Genomic DNA, 18,240 nt, shown 5'->3' on the forward strand with positions numbered 1-18,240 from the left:
GAGTTTACAACTTTCTGCAGCTTATTTAGATCCTGAGCAACACTCTTCCTCATCCCCCTCATACCAGCCAGTGATGCAACCAATGGCCTCCATGGCCATATGTAAAGGTAATTTGCAAGTGTCTGTGGTGACATACCAAATCTACTCAAACTTCGAATGAAATATAGCCACTGTCATACTTTAGAAACATAGAAACATAGAAAATAGGTGCAGGAGTAGGCCATTCGGCCCTTCGAGCCTGCACCGCCATTTATTATGATCATGGCTGATCATCCAACTCAGAACCCCGCCCCAGCCTTCCCTGCATACCCCCTGACCCCCGTAGCCACAAGGGCCATATCTAACTCTCTTTGTAGCTTCATCGATATGTTGGGCCCAAGACAGATCCTCAGAGATGTTGACATCCAGGAACTTGAAACTGCTCACCCATTCCACTTCTGATCTTTCGGTGAGGACTGGTGTGTGTTCCCTTGTCTTACCCATCATTGGGAGCACGCCAAACTTCCTTAGCCTTCTGATGAAGTAGAGACATTGGTGTGCTGTTTTGCCCGGAGCATCCACATGGTTGAAACAATTTTCCCCATAGCGTATGAGCTGACAGATAAGGAGGAACAATGCAGCACTCTGCCTGCCTGACATCACAATCAGCACTGTGTTGCATCACCATCAGTGTCAACCAAGCCTGCAAGGATAACGGGCAACCAATAATGCCTCTGTGTGATCCCAGAAGCCTGATATGGAAGCCAGCACCATGCTGAAAGTGGAGATCATGCCCCCAGTGAGGATGAGTCTGGTGGACATCAGCAAGATCTTCTCCATGCTGCAACCCAGAAACCAGGATGACAACACTGAAATCAATCAAATCAACCAAGCTGTCTTAAGAAATGATGCAGCCCTTTTGGATGAGCTTTTGTCCCAGGAGCATTACAGACGGTTTATCAATAATCGGAGTGGCTGGGGTGTACCGGGGACTCCTCTCCGTCTGGCAGCCTCGAAGGGCCACCTGAGTTGCCTGGAAGTGCTCCTGAGGCATGGTGCAGAGGTGGACAGTTTAGATGTTAAGGCCCAGACCCCTCTTTTCACCGCTGTCAGCGGCAGGCACTTGTATTGTGTTCATGCTCTACTCAGGGCTGGGGCCAATCCTAATGGAAGCATCTACAACAACTGCTCACCTGTACTCACTGCAGCCAGAGAAGGGGATGCAGAGATCTTGTGGGCCCTGCTGGAGCATGGAGCTGAAGTCAACGTTCGTTCCAAGGTGCCCGAATGGGCTTCCAATGCTTGTGCCTGTAGTGGCCCTCTCTACCTTGCATCAGTGTACAGGCACTTTGACTGTTTTAGGCTGCTTCTTCTCTATGGTGCAGATCCCAACTACAATTGTACAGTGCAGAGAGTTTTGGCAAGGATCAAGCAGCCAAAGACAGTCCTGGAGATGTGTCTCAGATATGGCTGTGGACCTCAGTATATTCAGCTACTCATAGACTTTGGGGCAAACCTTTACCTACCTGGCCACATCCCAGTCAAAAACACACAACAAAATAAAGCAGCAGAACTCCTCGTCCAAGCCACAGGTAAGAGCCACTTACCTCGAGACAGCTTCAGAGCATTTAAGCACCACTTAAACAGTGCTATGTGTCACACTAACACTGCTTTTAGAAGTCTCATAAAGATTGTATTCTTCAATTGTAAGGTAATATATCTCTGTATAACACTGTGCCTCATCAGTTTCAGCACAAGTTATTTATTGCAACTTTTTATCACTGCTGGCACTTCATCTTGTGGCTCCAACCTCAACCTAAAAAGAGCATTCCAGAACGTCAGCAGCACTTGTGTAGCTGCTGGAGAGTGTTGATGCTTTAAAAGAAATAGATGCTGCAATGAAGAGGAGGAAGTGGGTGAGTGCTCAGGGATTAGTAAGATTATGCAGAGAGCATGTTTCTTATGTGAGTGGTCACAGATATATTACAGGTGCAATATAGCTTGCCTTCGGGCTAACTCTACTTCCAATTGTACAGCACTGTTCTATCAAAATTGGAGGAATTTACAGGCCGTGGAGTTTGATATTAATTTGATAAGAAGTTCAAGGAAGGAGCTGTTTAAAGCCTATGGAATCCAGAAGTACAGATTTCCCAGACTGATTTAATTATTTTCTGTTGATTTCCCACCAGGTCAAAAAGGCTGACTACCCTGGGCTGCAGAGAACAGACAGTCCATTGGGAGAGATCATGGGCCCAATCACAGGGCCAGAGGAGAACTGAGCTTATTACCCGTGAGGGTCTGATCTCAGGGAGAGCAGACAGTGGCTTGGGTGAAAGTCAGTCACAGAAAGGAAAAGGTGGGGATCAGTCAGAGAGAAGGGTCTGGTGTAGGATGGGGTTAATGAGATTCTGAGACAGAATCTGTTACACCTTGTTCCTCACCTCCTATTCTACGCCCTGTTTCTGAAAATAAAACATCTATGGTTACAGCAAATAGATGTGTAGTTAAAATCTTAATACTGGCACTTCAGGTTGATAAGTTCATTAGAGGTTATGGAACAATAGGAGAAGTTTAAATCAGCCATGAGCCAATTAAATATTGGAAGAGGTTTGAGGGAGGTAATGGTCTCGAACTGTCCAGCAAAAAGGGTTGAAACAATTGACTGCCTTCCTAGATTAAGGAAGGGAAAAATATTCACTTTGGGAGACTGTGCTCCTGGATGCAAATCTGCACCCAACACACTGAAACAGCGCATATAAACAGTGTATAAACTCAATGTGGGTCAATGCAAATAGGCATTTTGGGTCAGAGAATCAAGAACTTGAGGGCTTAGATGTAAGGTGCGAGGAGAAAGATTTAATAGGAACCCAAGGAGAAATCTTTTCACCCAGAGGTGCTGCCTGAGGAAGTGGTTGTGGTAGGTACATAAACAGCATTTAAAAGGCACTGAGCCAAGTATATGAAAAGAAAATGTTTAGAGATATATAGGCCAAAAGCAGGCAAATGGAATATGCCTTAGCTGGGAATCTTCATCAGCATAGACCAGTTGGACTGAAGGGCCTGTTTCCATGACTCAATGTCTACCTCAATCTGTATGTCAGCTAATTGCACACGTTCCAAACGCGTGAGGAAGATTCATCAATAATCTATTCATGCAAAGTGTGCACTGAACCATTCTCGAGGATGTTACAGTTAACTTCAATCACTTATTTTTAGACTGACAGGTAGTGACTCCATATGGAAATGTACACTTGCTCTCACTGCTTCAATCTGAGGTTCCCAACCACTTTAGGAAAACCACTAAAAGCCCAGTGCCAGAGGAAAACAAGTGCAGCCCCCCTGGCCACCCTCAGGGTCGCTCGGCTCACTGTCGTCTAGGGAAACAGCCTCGGCCCCGCCAAACTGGGTAATTCGTTTGTGTGGATGCTGTGTGAGGTACCCCACCCCGCCCAAATAACAGACAATACACCAGATGCAATTAAATGATTTACAGTTTATAGATATTACTGGAACTATATAATTAAAAGAGAATAAAATATAAAAGGAAAATAAAAGGCGCCACACTTATCAAAGTTCAATCTCTTCGTGCACAAAAACCGTTGGAGCTCAAGGACCTTCTTCTTCACCCTGCGACCCCCTCGAACCACCTCGACCGGCCGCCTGGGACCAACAACGGTGGTCGACCAGACGCTCCACACGAGTCCGTCTCCGTCTCCTCTCCTCGCCGAACGTCCCGCTCGGGATCCGACCCCGTTAGCGGACTCGCAGCACCTGGTCCATCCTCTGTCTCGTTCTCCCGCCTTCTCCCCCAAAACCCCGCGCATACAGTATCTTCAAATACACCAAAACCATAACAACTATCCTAATTGGTTAATAGCACCCTCTTATCACCCTCTAAACCACAACAAGCTGCTAGCACAAACTTTCTCAGCGTTAAAGCACAACAAAGCCGCATTCCCCAGATTAACCTAACAAAAACGCCATTTTAAGTAGCCTCCGCAGTAACATAAAAATCGAAACCCTCTTACACAAGGTAATGTGGCTTAATAACAATTGAACAGTGACTCTGACATCCACCATCATGAAATGCTTCAGGAGAGTGGTCACAGCACACATCACCTCCAGTTTTCTAGTTAATCTCAACCCACTGTAATTTGCCTACTGCTGAAACTAATCTACAGCTGACACCATCTCCCTGGCCCTACAATCATCTCAAGAGCATCTGAACAGTAAAAACACCTACATTCGGCTATTTCTTGAGTACAGCTCTGCCTTCAATAATATAATTTCAAGATAACTCATCTGCAAACATCTAGACCTGAAACTCCACGCCTTAATTTGCAACTGGACCCTTGAATTTATGATCACCAGATGGCAATCAGCAAAAATAGGCATCAGCACCTCTGCCTGGTTGTCCTTAACGCCATACTCTACGTCCTGTTTCTCAACCCCCTACTCTACGTCCTGTTTCTCAACCCCCTGCTCTACAACCTGTTTCTCAAACTCTACTCGATTCCCTATTCCTGACACCCTGTTACCCCTCTACTCTATGCCCTGTTCCTTCCCCCATTCTACACCCTGTTCCTCACCCCACTTATCTACGTCTTGTTTCTCACGCCTCTACTCTACCGTTTTTTAGATTAAAGATTAAAGTCACGAGCCTTGTGGCCCATCAGGTTATGCCTGTTTCCGTGGCGTGAAGCAACTGAGAGTACAAGACTCCACCACCCCCCCCCCCACCAGATAGGACACCAGTCTATCGCCAGGTTAGCCCCCAGCATTTTTTGCCGGTACCCATTCTCAGCTTAGTAGACAGGAGCATTGTGTGGTTAAGTGACTTGCTCAAGGACACACACGCTACCTCGGCCAAGGCTCGAACCCACAACCTTCAGATCGCTAGTTCAATGCCCTAACCACTTGCCCACTTGCCACTCATACACATGCTACACAAAGTTCCTCACCCCCTGCACTATACCATTCCTCAGCCCCCTACTCTACATCCTGTTCCTCAACCACTTACTCTACACATCATTCCTCACCCACCTACTCTAACCTTGTTCCTCAACCCTACTCTAACCCTGTTATTCATCCACCGACTCCAGGCTCTATTCCTCACTCCCCTACCCTATACCCTGGTCCACACCCCACTACTCTACACTCTGTTCCCCATCCCCCTACTCTACACCATGTTCCTCACCCCCTCTCTACACCCTGTATTTCCTCACCCCTTACTATGAAGCCTGCTCCTCACCCCACTACTCTACACCCAGTTTCTCACACCCTTACTCTACACACTGTTCCTCACCTCCAACTCTACGCCCTGTTCCTCATCCCCTACTCTACATCCCGTTCCTCACCCTTCTACTCTACAAACATTTCTCACCCCTCTACTCTATGCCCTGTTCCTCACAAACCAACTCCGCGCTCTGTTCCTCACCACCCCCCCACTTTAGGCCCTGTTCCTCAAACCCTACTCTACACCCTGTTCCTCACCCCATTACTCTATCTCCTGTTCCTCGCCCTCCTACTCTACAGCCATTCCTCACTCGATTGCTTGTTCCTCACCCCCTACTCTATCCCCAATTCATCACCCCCCTACTCTACGCCCTGTTCCTCACCCCTCTACACTACGCTCTGTTCCTCACACCCCTACTCTACAACCTGTTCTTCATCCCCTTACTCTACCACCTGTTTCTCACTCCCTAATCTACACCCTGTTCCTCAGTGCTCCATTCCACTGCCTGTTCCTCACCCCCCTTTTCTACACCCTGCTCCTCACCCCCCTACTCTCTGTTCTTCACAACCCTACTCTACACCCCATTCCTCACTCAACTGACTGTTCCTCACCCCCTACTCTATTCCCTGTTCCTCATCCCTCTACTCCACACCATGTTCCTCCCAACCCAACTTTGCGCCCTGTTCTTCAAATCCTACTCTATGCCCTGTTCCTCACCACCTACTCTACACCCTGTTCCTCACTCTGCTACTCTATTGCGTTCCTCACACCCCCAGTCTATGAACTTATCCTCACTCCTCTACTCTTCACCCTGTTCTGCACCCCTCTACTCTACGCATTGTTTCTCATCCCTCTACTATACCGCCTGTTCCTCACCCTCTACTCTACAATCTTCAAACTGTTCTTTACACTACTGCCTGTTCCTCACCCCCGTACCCAACACCCTGTTCTTCACAACCTTACGCTACACCCTATTCCTTACCCCTCTACTGTACGCCATGTTTCTCAACCCCTACTCTAACCCTGTTCCTCACACCCCTACTCTGACAACAGTTCCTCATCTCCTACTCTGCTGCCTGTTTCTCACAGCGCCACACTAGACCCTGTTCCTTATGCCCTTACTCTACATCCCCTTCCTCGCTCTCCCACTCTACACCCTGTTCCTCACCGCACTACTCCACTCTGTTCCTCAACTGCCATCGCTACACCCTGTTCCTCCCTTACTCTACATCCTGTTCCTCAACCCCCTAATCTACACTCTGTTCCTCACCCCCCTACACTACACCATGATCCTCACCGCTCAATTCTACGCCTGTTCCACATCCCCTATTCTACACCCTGTTCCTCACTCTCTGCATGTTCCTCACCCCCTACTCTATGTTCCTCACTGCCCTACTGTATACCCTGTTTCTCACCCCTCTACTCTACACCCAGTTCCTCACATGCAACACTATGCCTTCTTTATCACCACACCATTCTGTTACCTGTTCCTCACCTTCCTACTCTACACACTGTTCCTCACCGCCCTACTCTACATTCTGTTCTTCACACCCCAACTCTACACCATGTTCCTCACCCCCTACTCTAAACCCTGTTCCTCACAGCCTTCTCTACACTCTGCTCCTCACTCACCTACTCTAGCCCCGTTCCTCAACCCACTACTCTAACCCTGTTCATCAGCTCCCCTACTCTAGGCCCTGTTCCTCAACTCCTACTGTACACCCTGTTCCTCATGCCCCTACTCTACACCCTGATCCTCAGCCCTCCCCTCCAATCTACACCCCATTGCTTACCCCCTTCTTCTGCACCCTGTTCCTTATCCCTCTACTCCACACTATGTTCCTCACCCCTCTACTCTACACCCTGTCCTCACCCCTCTACTCTACACCCTGTTCCTCACCCCGTACTCTACACCCTGATCCTCACCTCCTACTCTACACCCTGTTCCTCACCCTGCTATTCTACAACCTGCTCCTCACCCCGTTATTCTGTGTTCTTCACACCCTTACTCTAACCCTGTTCCTCATCCTTCTACTCTACACCCTGTTGCTCACCCCCCATTCTATGTCCTTCCTCACACCCCTACTCTAGACCATGTTCCTCACCCCCCCCACTCTACACCATACTCCTCACCTCCCTACTCTACACACTGTTCTTCACACCCATACCCTTCACCATGTTCCTCACCCCTCTACTCTTCGCACTGTCCCTCACCCCCCTACTGTATCCCTGTTCTTCAATCCCCTAATCTAACCCTTTTCCTCACCTCCCTACTCTGGGCCTTGTTTCTCAACCCCTACCTCTTCCTCATCTCCTTTCTCTACAGCCTGTTCCTCACACCTTACTCTACACCCTGTTTCTCACCCCACTACTATGCACCCTGTTCCTCATGCCCCTACTCTACACCATGTTCCTCACCCTTCTACACTATGTCTTGTTACTCACTCCCCTACTCTACACCCTGTTCCTCACTCTGCTGCCTGTTCCTCACCCCCTACTTTACACCCTGTTCATCGCTGCACCCTGTTTCTCACAACACTACTCTACATCTTGTTCCTCAGCCCCGTACTCTATACAGTGTTCCTCACCCCTCTCCTGTATGCCCTGTTCATCATACCCTCTACTCCACGTCCTGTTCCTCAACCCCCTACTCTATACCCTATGCCTCAACCCCCTACTGAAGGCTCTGTTCCAAAACACCTTCCACTACACCCTGTTCATCACCCCCTACCCTATGTCCTGTTCCTCATCCCTCCCCCTACTCTATGCTCTGATCCTCACCCCCCTACGCTACACCATGTTCCTCACTCCACTAATCTATGTCCTGTTCTTCACCCCCTACTTTATACCTAGTTCCTCATCACCAATTCTACGCCCTTTCCCTCAATCCCCAACTCTACACCCTGTTCCTTACACCCCTACTCTGCTCCCTGTTCCTTATCCCCCTGCTCTGCACCCTGTGCCTTAACCCCCTACTGAAGGCCCTGTTTCAAAACACCTTCCACTATGCCCTGTTCCTCAGCCCCGTAATCTACACAGTGTTCTTCATCCCCCTCCGATACGCCCTGTTCATCATCCCTCCCTCTACTCTACGCTCTGTTCTTCACTCCCCCTTCTCTACACTCTGTTCCTCACTCCCCTACTCTACACTATGTTCCTCAACCACCTACTTAAAGCTCTGTTCCTGACAACCCTACTCTACACACTTGGGTGGCTCATGGGCAGGAATGGTTACTTTGAGTGCCAGGCTCTAGATGTTTCAGAAAGGACAGGGAGGGAGGAAAAGAGGTGGGGGCATGGTACTGTTGTTAAGGCTGCAGAAAAGGAGGAATTCATGGAGGGATTGTCTACTGAGTCTCTGTGGGTGGAAGTTAAAAACAGGAAAGGGTCAATAACTCTACTGGGTACTTATATAGACTACCAAATAGTAACAGGGACATCGAGGAGCAGATAGGGAGACAGATTCTGGAAAGGTGTAATAATAACGGGGTTGTCGTGGTGGAAGATTTTAATTTCCCAAATATTCATTGGCATTTCCCGAGAGCAAGGGGTTTAGATGGGGTGGAGTTTGTTAGGTGTGTTCAGGAAGGTTTCCTGACACAATATGTAGTAAAGCCTACAAGGGGAGAGGCTGTACTTGATCTGGTATTGGGAAATGAATCTTGTCAGGTGTCAGGTCTCTCAGTGGGAAAGCATTTTGGAGATAGTGATCACAATTCTATCTCCTTTACAATAGCATTGGAGAGGGATAGGAACAGACAAGTTAGGAAAGTGTTTCATTGGAGTAAGGGGAAATATGAAGCTACCAGGCAGGAACTTGGAAGCATAAATTGGGAATGGATGTTCTCAGGGAAATGTACGGCAGAAATGTGGCAAATGTTCATGGGATATTTGCGTGGTGTTCTGCATAGGTACGTTCCAATGAGACAAAGAAAGGATGGTAGGGTACAGGAACTGTGGTGTACAAAGGCTGTTGAAAATCTAGTCAAGAAGAAAAAAAAAGCTACAAAAGGTTCAAAAACAAAGTAGTGATAGAGATATAGAAGATTATATGGCTAGCAGGAAGGAGATTAAGAATGAAATTAGGAGCCATGAGAAGGCCTTGGCGAGCAGAATTAAAGAAAACCCCAAAGCATTCTACAAGCATGTGAAAAGCAAGAGGATAACATGTGAGAGAATAGGACCAAACAAGTGTGACAGTGGAAAAGTGTGTATGGAACTGGAGGAGATAGCAGAGGTACGTAATGAATACTTTGCTTCAGTATTCACTGTGGAAAAGGATCTTGGCGATTGTAGGGATGACTTCCAATGGATTGAAAAGCTTGAGCATTTTGACATTAAGAAAGAGGATGTGCTAGAGCTTTTGGAAAGCATCAAGTTGGATAAGTCTCCGGGTCTGGACGAGATGTACCACAGGCTAATGTGGGAGGTGAGGGAGAAGATTGCTGAACCTCTGGCAATGATCTTTGCATCATCAATGGGGATGAGAGAAGTCCCAGAGGATTGGAGGGTTGCTGATGTTGTTCCCTTATTCAAGAAAGGGAGTAGAGATAGCCCAAGAAATTATAGGACAGTGAGCCTTACTTCAGTGGTTGGTAAGTTGATGGAAAGATCCTGAGAGCTAGGACTTAACGAACATTTTGAGAGCCATAATATGATTAAGAACAGTCAGCATGGCTTTGTCAAAGGCAGATTGTGCCTTACGAGTCTGATTGAATTTTTTGAGGATGTGACAAAACACATTGATGAAGGTCGAGCAGTAGATGTAGTTTATATGGATTTCAGCAAGGCATTTGATAAGGTACCCCATGCTAGGCTTATTGAGAAAATAAGGAGGCATGGGATCCAAGGGGACCTCCCTTTGTGGATCCAGAACTGGCCTGTTCACAGAAGGCAAAGAGTAGTTGTAGATGGATCATATTCTGCATGGAGGTCAGTGACCAGTGGTGTGCCTCAGGGATCTCTTCTGGGATACCTATTCTTCATGATTTTTATAAATGACCTGGATGAGGAATTGAAGGGATGGGTTAGTAAATTTTCTGATGACACAATGGTTGGGGGTGTTGTGGATAGTGTGGAGGGCTTTCAGAGGTTACAGCGAGACATTGGTAGGAAGCAAAACTGGGCTGAGAGGTGGTAGATGGAGTTCAACCCCGATAAGGGTGAGGTGGTTCATTTTGGTAGGTCAAATATGATGGCAGAATATAGTATTAATGATAAGATTCTTGGCAGTGTGGAGGATCAGAGGGATCTTGGGGTCCGAGTCCATAGAACACTCAAAGCTGCTGTGCAGGTTGACTGTCTGGTTAGGAAGGCATGCAGTACATTGGCCTTCATCAATCGTGGGATTGAGTTTAAGAGCAGAGAGGTAATGTCACAGTTTTATAGGGCCCTGGTCAGATCCCATTTGGAGTTCTGTGCCCAGTTCTGGTCACCTCACTACAGGAAGGATGTGGAAACCATAGGAAGGGTGCAGAGGAGATTTACAAGGATGTTGTCTGGTTTGGGGAGCATGCCTTATGAGAATAAATTGAGTGAACTTGGCCTTTTCACCTGGAGCAGCAGAGGATGAGAGGTGACCTGATAGAGGTGTATAAGATGATGAGAGGCATTGAACGTGTGGACAGCCAGAGGCTTTTTCTCAAAACTGAAATGGCTAACATGAGAGGGCACAGTTTTAAGGTGCTTGGAAGAAGGTACAGAGGAGATGTCAGGGATAAGTTTTTTACACAAAGAGTGGTGGAATGGGCTGCTGGCAACGATGGTGGAGGCAGATACAATAGGGCCCTTTAAGAGACCCCGGTTAGGTATATGGAGCTTAGAAAAACAGAGGGCAATGGGTAACCCTAGGTCATTTCTAAAGTAAGTACGTATTCAGCACAGAATTGTGGGTCGAAGGGCCTATATTGTGCTGTAGGTTGTCTATATGTTTCTAAACCTTCCCCTCAATGTCAGCAAAGTAAAAGAGTTGGTTATTGTTATCAGGAAGTGAGGAAGTGCACATTGTTTACAGTTACAGTGCTGAAGTCAAGGAGTTTCAATTTCCCTAGAAGTGAACATCACTTACAGCCTTTCCTTTTATAACCACTGTCGTGGAAACGCTAGCTAAGAACACACAGAGAGATTTTGAGTTTCATTTTAAGAGTTTAGAACATGATATCATGGAGAGTCTGCAGCAGTCTCCGTTTCCACCAGAACTCTGATTTTTAGGTTATACGGAGCTCATATTTATACAGCAAGGTAAACAATATCATATAACTTTGTTTGGCATCCCACGGTCACTACATGATCAATTGTTTAAAAGATATGTCAATTATCCCTCAGTGTGAGTCTAACAGTTCTCCCTGCTTCCTGTTATCAGGACTCATAATTTACCCCCAGATGCATCCTCCCTCCTGATGCCAGAGGCCTAGTATCTTATTAATTGGAGTTCCTGGTACTGCGCTTATCAACCAAGGTTATTCTCGACTCACATCAGCAGTCTTAAGCTCAGCTGCTCCAGAATGGTCAGGTACCCCTTCATACATTAGTTTTAACCATTTCTACCACAAATCCCTTCTTGTTGATCTTTCTGATCAACACTTAAAGATTCGTATTCCCTCCTTTCTAGTTTGTATAAAGGGGGCCCATAACCCACTGGATAAGGGAGCATCTCTCATCGTAACTCTCTTCTTCTTTCCCCTCTCCCATGATGTGAGATTGCGCATAGAGTAATGCTACCATCTGCCCTGGCTTTGACTTTGGAGGGGTGCAGACCCAGCGAATGCATAGTTGTATGACACAATGAACTACCACCACTAAGCAGATCAGGGCAATGAAACCATAAAAGGGGGGCTGAGACCAGGAAAATACTCCTTCTCCTAGCACTGATTTAACCCACCTAAAGAAATCCCAGTCTTCTGGAGGGGGATGAAAGTTCAGTCTACATATTTCATCTCATAGCTGAGTCATATGTTCTGACACATGCGTCATATCTTCTGAATCTTCGGGTATGTAGGTGCAACATTCTTTCCCTACTAACGCACAGACCCTTCCTTCCCTGTCTAATACATAGTCTAGGGCCATTCTGTTCTGTAAGGTAACCAGTCAAAGAACCTGGTTCAGAATGGTGAATCCCTCTATAGTCTTACTGGCCAACTGTTCTCGTTCTAAACATAATGTCCATTATATTGGCATTATCTACTGTACCCTACCAGGGGAGTAATCCTGCTAAAATCTTATTCCCCACAGGAATCCAAAGGCCACATCTGGTTCATGAGTGTAGGTGGTCTGCATGAGAAACATTGGGTGGCGGGACTACATTTGTAACAGAAGTAGACAATTTTCCTAATTAGCAGCAGCCAGCCGATTGCCTAGGGAGCCACGGATATGTCCTAGACCCACAAATCCAGACACCGGATTACTCTGGACACCCCATATACTCCCATTGCCATTCATGGAACAGTAACGTAGGTCCAATTTTTACCTGTCCAATACTCTCTACTGGTCACATTATCGGGTTGATAAGGCCACTGCATTAGGGGTGTGAAGGAGGTATCACACAATGAAAATCCTAACCAGTTGTTTTTAGACCCTGGTCCTGAACACAGACCGGAGCCAGGGTACGCGTGTTTTTACATATACCCCTCTTGGCACAGTGGTAGTTTTGGAGCTATTACCTAAGGCCCGAGCTTGGAGACAATACAGCACAGTGTTGTAAAGTTAGTGGTGGTACTGCCCTATAACTTCAAGGCTATTCAAGACCTGATACTTTACGGAGTCAAGACAATTTCGAGCAGTCATAGTAGTCATACTTTACTTTATTGATCCCAGGGGGAAATTGGTTTTCGTTAGACTCGCTGCCTGAAATAGTATGGGTCTGTAATCCTATCAATATACACAGTGAGGATTCTCTTCCAACCGGCAGGGGTTTAAGATATACAGGACTCTGTGCGGAATGGGAAACTGCCATACAAGCATAACAGTTTGTTAAATTTGCACAGTAGGCCGTATAATTAGCAAACAGTCACCATGTATTGTCCTTCCTTTACATGCTCAAAACTTCTCTATTTCCTTGTATTTGCCCTTCGGCGCTGTTAGGCCTACCCCACTATGATCATTACCACTACTTCCTTCATATTAGTCCTTTATCGAGTATATATTTTGTTAGTCACTATCAGTCACTATATATGTGTGTGTGTGTGTGTGTGTGTGTGTGTGTGTTGGTGTGTGGCTAAGTGGTTAAGGCATTCGTCTAGTGATTTGAAGGTCACTAGTTCGAGCCTTGGCTAAGGCAGTTTGTGTGTCACTTCACCACACATTGCTCTGCGATGACACCGGTGCCAAGCTGTATGGGTCCTAATGCCCTTCCCTTGGACAATATCGGTGGCATGGAGAGGGGAGACTTGCAGCATAGGCATCTGCTGGTCTTCCGTACAATCTTGCTCAGGCCTGTGGCCTTTTCCAGTCTCTCAATAACACTTGGTTCTTAGTTCTGAGCGCCGTTCCTCTCTCTCGGGGAAGATGTTAATTGTTCAGCGTTTATTTCGTCCTTGTCGTGGTGCAACTTGCACCTGCTGGTGTGTATCCAATCAGGTTTCTCCTTCACAGCAGCTGTACGGGTCGTCGGCAGCACTAGATAGGGGCCTTTCCACCTGGGAGAGAAAGAATCTTTATTCATTGATCTCACATATATTTTATCTCCTGGCTTAAACGGATGCACATTACCCTCAGTTAAAGGTACCTGGGCTTTCCGGACCCTCTCACAACAATTTTCCGACCTCCTGACACATCGCTTGTGCGTATTTCAGTGTCTTCTCATCACTCCACATTAGCACTACCTTTTCTGGGGTCATGGGAGGCTTAGTTACCGTTGTTATAGGCCGCCCCATCAACATTTCATGAGGGGTAAGTCCTGTATTTCTATTCTTCTGATTCCGCAGAGTGTACATTACTAAGGGCAGTGCATCTGGCCGTCCGAGACTGTTTTGCAGACAAACTTTTGTCAAAGCCGCTTTTATCTTCCCATTTGTTCTTTCCACCATACCTGAGGACTGAGGCTGGTAGGGGATATGCACTTTCCACTGGACCCCCAAGGCTTCCTTCAGTCCCTGCACTAATTTATTTGTAAAATGGGTTCCCCTATCACTACTTATCCCTCGGGGAATTCCAAACCTAGGTATAATTTATTTCATCAATATGTTCACCACAGTTCTTGCATCATCCCTCCTATTTGGATAGGCCTCCACCCATCTGGAAAACATGTCTACTATTACCAATATATACCTAAACCCCCTTTCAGCAGGCATATGTACAAAATCAATTTGCAAGTTTTCAAAAGGCATTTCCGGTTGAGGCAGGTGATCAAATCTGGCAGGCGTCTTTCCTCTATTGTTTTGCTGGCAAACTAAACAAGTCCGTGCTACCTTCTCGATAGATACTGTTATCCCTGGGGCGTACCATTGTTGAGTGACGGCATACTGCATCCCTCCTTTGCCCATGTGCCAGGCGAGCCAGGGGCAAAAATAAACTACGCGGGCACACTACTCGGCCGTCTGGGTGACGCCATAGCCCGGTATCCTGGTAGCATCCAGATTTTCTCTTGCTGTGAGGCAAGATTTTGGGCTTCCTGCAACCACTGGACATCAATACACACAGGGAGCTTCTTCCCTCCCGATTGAACCTGAGGGGTCTGAAGCACAGGTTGTTGCTGAAGGGCCACCTATATTAGCTACCATGTCTGCAAACTGATTTCCCTTGGAGACCTCACCTCATCCTGAGGTGCGTGCCTCGCATTTAATTATTGCTGAGGCCTGTGACGACTGTATAGCTTTTAAAAGGTTCAGTACTAAGGAGGCAAACACGAGGAATTCTGCAGATGCTGGAAATTCAAGCAACACACATCAAAGTTGCTGGTGAACACAGCAGGCCAGGCAGCAACTTTGATGTGTGTTGTCAGTACTAAGGAGCCGTGTTTAATTGCTTTCCCAGACGAGGTGATAAATCCTATATTTTTCCATTGTGCTAAGTCGTGCGCTGCCCCAAATGCATAACGTGAGTCGGTATAAACACTAGCAGCTTTTCCTTCGGCCAAAATGCAAGCACGGGTAATGGCATAGAGTTCTGCCGCCTGCGCTGGTGTTCCTATTGGCTATGCATAAGCTTCTACTACCTCTTGGGGGAGTTACTACAGCATACCCTGCCAGCAACAGATCATCTCTTGGGCGGTGCGAAGAGCCGTCTGTGAAAAGAATTAAAAACGCAAACACGAGGAATTCTGCAGATGCTGCAAATTCAAGCAACACACATCAAAGTTGCTGGTGAACGCAGCAGGCCAGGCAGCATCTCTAGGAAGAGGTACAGTCGACGTTTCAGGCCGAGACCCTTCGAAAGGACTAACTGAAGGGAGAGTTAGTGAGAGATTTAAAAGTGATCTCCCCTTCCCCCTCCTGGCCGGTACGGGGAATCGGGGATAAAGTCCCGTGGCAGGTTTCGTTTCAGCCCCAGACTTTTCTGTTTCAGGCTGCCTTTTCTTTGGAGGTTGGTGTCTTTTAGCCATCTCCTTCCATCGTTTAAAACATTTTAACATGTAATCAGCATCTCAATTTGGATCGCCGTCCCCATTTTGGTGGCGTCCACCCAGTTTTGTATTAGTCTCAGATTAAAACTTCCCCACACGGCCAATCCCCATGTGACCACTCATACAAATCACTGCTGCCTGTTACCGCAGAACGATCCTCTCCGGTCTCTCTGATTACCATATCTGCCAGCAATCCAGGCGGGACTAAAGGGTCTCCTATTTGCTGGCGGTGCCGTTTTATCTTTTTTAATCTTTTTGGCGGTCTTTTTTCCTACCTGCTTGTGGTTGAGTGTGCAAAACCTTCGTCTTACCTCCGGAACGCTTTGGTTTATTGGCAGGAGCAGCGCCAGTCGATCGACTTCCCAATTTTCCTCTTTAGGATTTTAATTTCAGTTAAGACAGCACAAAGTTTCTTTATGTACACAATGATCACTGATTTTCCATCTACGAACCTCGAAGTCTCCTTTTACTTTTTACCCCGTAGCTACATTTTTCTTTTCTTTTTTCCTTCTCTTTTTTCCGTAGCCCTAGCTTGTTTTCTTCACAGGTCTTCTTCCAGCCTCAGCCATGCAGGCAACCTGGCTTACTCTCGGTCACCGGCTGGGCACTAATTCCCTTCCCTTCTCCCAGGGAGGTTTTTGGCAACTACCCTTTCAGCTAGAGCAGTTCCATTAGGCCGCTACCCCCCTTTTCTCTAGGGCAGTCCCTTAATTTAATTCAGACTCTACCCCCATTTCAGCTAGGGCAGTCCCCTATTTAACTTGGCCCTCTTAGTTAGCCTTTCTTCGGATCTCGCTTAATGGAGATCCCATCCTCATCGCCAGATCCTGTCGTGGAAACACTAAGAACACCAGAGTGACTTTGAGTTTCGTTTTCAGAGTTTATTAACGTGATATCATGGAGAGTCTGCAGCAATCTCCACTGCCACCAGAACTCTGAATTCTAGGTTATACAGAGAGCTCATATTATACAACAAGACAAACAACTTCACATAACTTTGTTTGGCATCCCACTATCAGTACATGATCAATCTCAGCTTGAGTCTAACAGTTCTTCCTGCTTCCTGTTATCAGGACTCATAATTTACCCCCAGATGCATCCTCCCTCTTGGCTCCAGGGGCCTATTAATTGGAGTTCCTGGTACTGCACTTATTATCCAAGGTTATTCTCCACACACAGCAGCAGTCTTAAGCCCAGCTGCTCCAGAGTGGTCAAATATCCCATCATACACTAGTTTTAACCATTTCTACCACAACCACATTAACACCACAGCCAAGAAAGCTCACCAGTGCCTCTACTTTCGCAGGAGGCTATAGAAATTTGGCACGTTCCCCTTGACCCTTGCTAATTTTTATTGTTGAACCACAGAAAGCATCCCATCTGGATGCATCATAGCTTGGTGCAGCAGCTGCTCTGCCCATAACTGCAAGTAACTGCGGAGAATTGTGGACTGAGCTCAGCATATTGTGGAAACCAGCCTCCCCTCCATAGACTCTGACTACACTTCTTGCTGCTTTGGTAAAGCTGCCAATATTATCAAACACCTCATTATCCCTGGTCACTCTGTCTTCCTGTGGGCAGAAGATACAAATCCTGAAGCCATGAACCACCAGGATTAACTACCCTGCTGTTTTAAGAATATTGAACTGTCTTCTAATACAAGGCAGTCTCTTGATCTCACAATCTACCTCATTGTTTACCTGCACTGCATTTTCTCTGTAACTATGACACTATAATCTGCATTTGCTTTACCTTGTACTACCTCAATGTATTGTAGTAATGAATTGATCTGCATAGGGATTTTGCAAGACATGTTTTTCACTGTACCTCAGAACATGTGACAATAATAAACTGATTCACCAATTTACCATTTTAGTGTGGTTTCCATGCCCATAGGGCTGGGTAATCACTATATGCATTCCCAATTTACCATTGTGTCCTTGGTTTTCAGCTCAGCCGAGATCCTTGATGTCATTTACCAGACTGACTATTCGAAAATACCTCAAAGTAATAAGTAGCCTGCATGTCATCAATCAACTGGACCTACCACCAGTACTGAGGAAGTACTTGAACCACCAAACCTGACAGGATTAGAGTAGTTCTATGGATTGAAAAAGAAGTGTACACTCGCTTGCTGAGAGAGGTGAGGAGAATCAACACTCCTGATACATGGGCTCCAACCCTCCCAACCCTATTGTATCTTCCAGCTTGGTTGTAGTCATATCAGCCATCTCATTACAAGTAGAATTCCTTGAATTCATTCTAAGTAGTAAGTTATTCTCCAAGTTATAACTAAGGAAGATGTTTAGATTAAGCCATACTCGCAAGATAAATTTCAAAAGTCTTTGAAAGATTGTTCACTGTAAAGACTAAATTGTTGGTGGTATTGGCCAGGGTTTATTTTATTTGAAACATATATTGGCTTCAAAGTGAAAGACCTGCCTAGAACTTTGATTTCACCTTTTTG

The 18,240-nt window shown here is 46.4% G+C and overlaps 1 protein-coding gene across 1 annotated transcript; it reads left to right on the forward strand.

Moving 5' to 3' along the window:
- The first annotated feature begins 784 nt into the window (after nt 1-784).
- LOC140206395 (ankyrin repeat and SOCS box protein 12-like) lies at nt 785-17,858 on the forward strand. The gene is made up of 2 exons (XM_072274760.1): nt 785-1,571; nt 17,725-17,858. The coding sequence occupies exons 1-2, from the start codon at nt 785-787 to the stop codon at nt 17,856-17,858; spliced, it is 921 nt and encodes a 306-aa protein (XP_072130861.1).
- Nucleotides 17,859-18,240: the final 382 nt, after the last annotated feature.

The sequence above is a fragment of the Mobula birostris genome, chromosome 12 (genome assembly GCF_030028105.1).
Source record: "Mobula birostris isolate sMobBir1 chromosome 12, sMobBir1.hap1, whole genome shotgun sequence".
Lineage (NCBI taxonomy): Eukaryota > Metazoa > Chordata > Chondrichthyes > Myliobatiformes > Myliobatidae > Mobula > Mobula birostris.

Excerpts from the sequence above, each read along its gene's own strand:
- LOC140206395 (XM_072274760.1), top strand. The coding sequence starts at position 785 with ATGAGTCTGGTGGACATCAGCAAGATCTTCTCCATGCTGCAACCCAGA. Across the intron at positions 1,572-17,724 it reads ACTCCTCGTCCAAGCCACAG|CTCAGCCGAGATCCTTGATG; the intron begins GTAAGAGCCACT and ends CTTGGTTTTCAG.